The sequence below is a fragment of the Parus major genome, chromosome 4A, assembly GCF_001522545.3.
Source record: "Parus major isolate Abel chromosome 4A, Parus_major1.1, whole genome shotgun sequence".
Taxonomy (NCBI): Eukaryota; Metazoa; Chordata; class Aves; order Passeriformes; family Paridae; genus Parus; species Parus major.
Window position 1 is genome coordinate 18,533,273 of NC_031772.1, and position 3,926 is coordinate 18,537,198.

Below are 3,926 nucleotides of genomic sequence, written 5' to 3' on the forward strand. Positions count from 1 at the left end.
AAGCCAGGAGAAAGCCCTCCCTGTGCTCATGGGCAGTGTCCCCTCACCCTGCTCCGTGCCCTCCCTCCCCTCCCGAACACAGGAACACCTCCCAGCCCTGGGGTTGCCATTGGCTGCAATTCCCATCCTCACTATTCCCACCCTCCCTGTGCTGCTTCATCATTTCTCTGGGATCACGTGTCTGGAGGAGCTGAAGTTGCACATTTCAGTGCAGGCACCTCTGAAAGCACAGGGAGAATAAAGGAATGCGAGGAGCTCCCGAGCCTCATCCTCTGTGTGTGTTTGAAGGTGGTTTCCAGCACAAGCCAGGAAAAGGAGACTGAAGATTGATCCACAACACGCAGCAGAGGAGGCTGCTGCAGAGCTTTTCCAGTAAATTTACTTCTGTTATATAAAACAATGTCATCTTCCTTCTGCTCATGCCGTCAGGTTTGCTCAGAGAAGGGATAGCTGACTGATGAGCAGATGTTGGAGAGTGTTTTGCTCAATGAATACCTAAAAATAGCTGCCAGACTGTCTCCAAAGTACTTTTCCATGTAGTCCCTGATGTATAGGCCAAACTTGGGCAGGATTTGCAGGAGGTTAAGTGCTGAGTTTTCTTCACCCCACAGTGGGCTTAGAGACAGCCAGGAGAGGTGGGCAGTCCATCAGTTCCATCCACCCATCCATCCATCCATCCATCCATCCATCCATCATCCATCCATCATCCATCCATCATCCATCCACCCATCCATCATCCATCATCCATCCATCATCCATCCATCATCCATCATCCATCCATCATCCATCCACCCATCCATCATCCATCATCCATCCANCCCAACCCTTCCAACCCCAACCAGTTGGGATTTCTAAGAAAGAACAGCCCCAGCAGGAGAAAGGACAGACCCTACAGTGCTTCTCCTGTTTGGAAGAGGTGCTGGGAAAGGAGGGAGTGTGGAGAGGGCCCTGCACTCTGACACATGGCTGAGGTTTCTGCAGGTCCACATGTGTTAATGTGAGCCCTGCACAGAGCTGTGCTTGTTCTCAGCTTCAAATTGTGCAGGGAGGGCTTGAAGGGAACAACCCAGCAGAGCTCTGGCTTTTGGTAAGACAAAAGCCAGAGCTCTTCCCTGTTATTTCTGGAGTTCTTTCCCTGAAAGATCCTGAAGCACCTGGCGAGTGTTTGGGGCTGGGTATGTTTGAAATTCCCTTTACCAATGGGGAACCAAAGACACTGCAAGGATTTCCCCAGGAACACAGCCCCAGAAAAAGCTAAAAACAAACAAAAATCCCACTCACACGTGCCCCTCCACCTTTTGGACTGGTCTAACAAGTTTTTCCGGTGTCTATTTTGTTGGAATGTCCCTTTTCTGCCTTCACTGACCACAGATTGTCACCTTTAACTTGGGTTTGATTCATCAGGGCCATGCAGACGAGGCGATGAAAGGGCAGAGAAAGACTTCACTGGGAAGGAGATGGGCACAGCCCAGCACCACAAATGAACCCTGAGCCAGCCCAGGTGAAAGCCAGGTGTTGCAAACCAGCCACTTCCACCCAGCTGTGGTCAATGCCTTCCAAAGGACAGATTCTATTTAGCCAAGACAGCAAATGCCTGCCCAGCAATTACTTCTCAGTCCCTGAGGGTCCAAACAAGCTGCTTCTCTGGGAACAGGGACCCAGGGTCCTTCCCATCCCCACAGCTGACCCAGCTCTCTCTTCCTGAAGAAAATGAGCAACAAGATGCTCTGGAGATCCCTAAACAGCATCCTCACCCTCAGTTTCCCAAATGGCTAAGCAGGGATAACTCATCAGGAGTTTATCAGCCAGCTCTCAGCCCCTGGCTGGTGACAGGCAAGTGTCAGATCTCCCTCTGAATCTCAGCAGCAATTCTTGCTATTGTCACTATCAATGAATTGACAGCACAGCCTCAAGTCATGACATTTGAGCTACTGATTCTCACCAAGATTTCGTACATCTTCCCAGCACAGAGGTGGAAGTGATGCTGCTTTTTGCAGGCTCTGATAAGAACCAGCCATGTTAACACCTCATGCACCTTCTCAGAGGAAACCTCAGTGAGAGACCCAGGGATGTTTAAAAGATGCTGTGAAACTTTAGGGAGGTCCTGCTGAAGTTTCAGGAATGTTTACCAGGAGTTTCCCTGATAAGCAGGGACTGCTGCCCTGACACAGCCCAGGAGCTGTGAGTTCTGATACCCTGCTCCCCTCTCCCTCCAGAAAAGCCTCCAGCTCCAGGCCTGGCAATTGTTTGACATTTCCTGACGTATTTACAACATTGGCCAATTTATCAGCTCCTGCAGGAGGTGGTTTATGGAACAGGAGGATGGGCTAGGCAAAATCCTCCAGGATTTACAGTTCAGATGTACTGAGGGTCATCCAAATGCATCTCCAAGTTCTCCCTCCTCAGTATCTCACAAAGTACATGGAGCAATCCCTGATACGTTCCTAGAAGAGGATCCTGCCTGCTGGGTTTATCTCCTCCCTCCCCACCCCAGCTCCCATGGACAATGCCCAGTGAACTCACGTGTTCCAGGAAGCAGGGCCCAATCTCACTGAGATGGGGGTCCTCGTTGTTGTACTGCTTCTCCAGGTCCCGCACAAATCCCATCTGAAATCTGTAGATGTCTTCGATGTTCCCAAAGATGATTTTCAGCTGCTCATCACTGAACATGTCCCTCCTCTTCCGGCACTGCTTTAAGTAACCCTGTGGCAGTGAGAAAGAAGGATTTACAGAGAGCAGCAAAATCCAGGGGACAGCCCCAAGGAGGTGAGCTCAGTGCTGGGTGCCTGGCCCTGCCAACCCCACTGCCTCCAACACCTCACACCCAGCTCTCCTACAGCACTGTCCTTCCACTGGCACAGCTTCCACAGAAAGCTCTGAGGGGCTGTTTGAGCCTGCTCTGATTTCTCCTTTCAGCCCAGTAATCAGGACAAGGAAGCTGTTTCATAGCATCATCAAGTTCTGTTCAAGATCTTCATCAACAGCCCCGGATGAGGGGATCGAGGGCACCCCCAACAAGTTTGCAGCTGATGTGCTGCAGGGTGGGAAGGTTCTGAGCAAATCCCCTCATCCTCCCACACTTCACCTGTCAGGATGATCAGCACTAAATCACAGAATTGTTAATGCTGGAAAAGATCTTTAAGATCATCAGGTTCAAGCAGAATGATTTCGATAGAAACTTTGCAAGGCCAAATCTCAGATGTTGCAACTGGCCTGGTCCATTCTGCAGCATCCTGACTGGAAAGAAACAACACAGGGGTCATCAGGAGATGACTTTGCTTACTTTGCTTGCCTTTATTAGATAGGAAAGGGAAAAAAATGAAGGGAAGAAAACGCCAGCAGCTCCAGTGGAATGGCTAAATTTGGGAACTCGGGATGCTTAGTCACACAGCCACGCTGCCAGCTGGTGACATGCAGCTGCTGGGCCACAATGAACATTGGAACCCTGCAATGAACTGTCCTTCAGCCTCACCATGTGGTTCCTGGCAGGGAGAACTTCAAACATGAATGAGAAATGCAACTCTGGCCGACCTGGCCCGGACCCAACCTCTGCCATGTCCAGCTGAGCTCGGAGGATGCTGAATTTCCCTGAATTTCCTGGCTTTTTCAGCTGAGAAGTTTGGGTTATAGAACACCTTCTACACTTCCTAATCTGGGTCTCTCTTCCCCCAGGAGCTCCTTGATGAGTCATTTCCCTGGGTTTTCCCTCTCTGATTTGCCAAGGCCACGAGGAATGGGAGCAGGCTGCTTCCCACGCCGCGGGATGGTCACAGGGCAACCCAAAATCCAAACAGGGGAGAAAGGACACAGAGCATCTCTCCATGCAGACTGTCCTGCTGATCTCAGAACAGCCTGGGGAAAAAGCCAGGAGGAAGCCAGGAGAAAGCCAGGAGAAAGCCAGGAGAAAGCCAGGAGAAAGCCAGGAG

General features: G+C 50.8%; 1 protein-coding gene across 11 annotated transcripts in view; it reads right to left on the minus strand.

Annotated features, from left to right (window-relative positions):
- The window catches only part of ARHGEF9 (Cdc42 guanine nucleotide exchange factor 9), a 204,617-nt gene that overhangs the window by 49,179 nt on the left and 151,512 nt on the right, over positions 1-3,926 (minus strand). For all 11 annotated transcript variants that reach the window (XM_015626398.3, XM_033514029.1, XM_015626405.3 and 8 more), the window contains one exon: positions 2,524-2,703. In XM_015626398.3, coding sequence (XP_015481884.1) covers positions 2,524-2,703 — 180 coding nt within the window. The remainder of the gene's footprint in view (positions 1-2,523; positions 2,704-3,926) is intronic.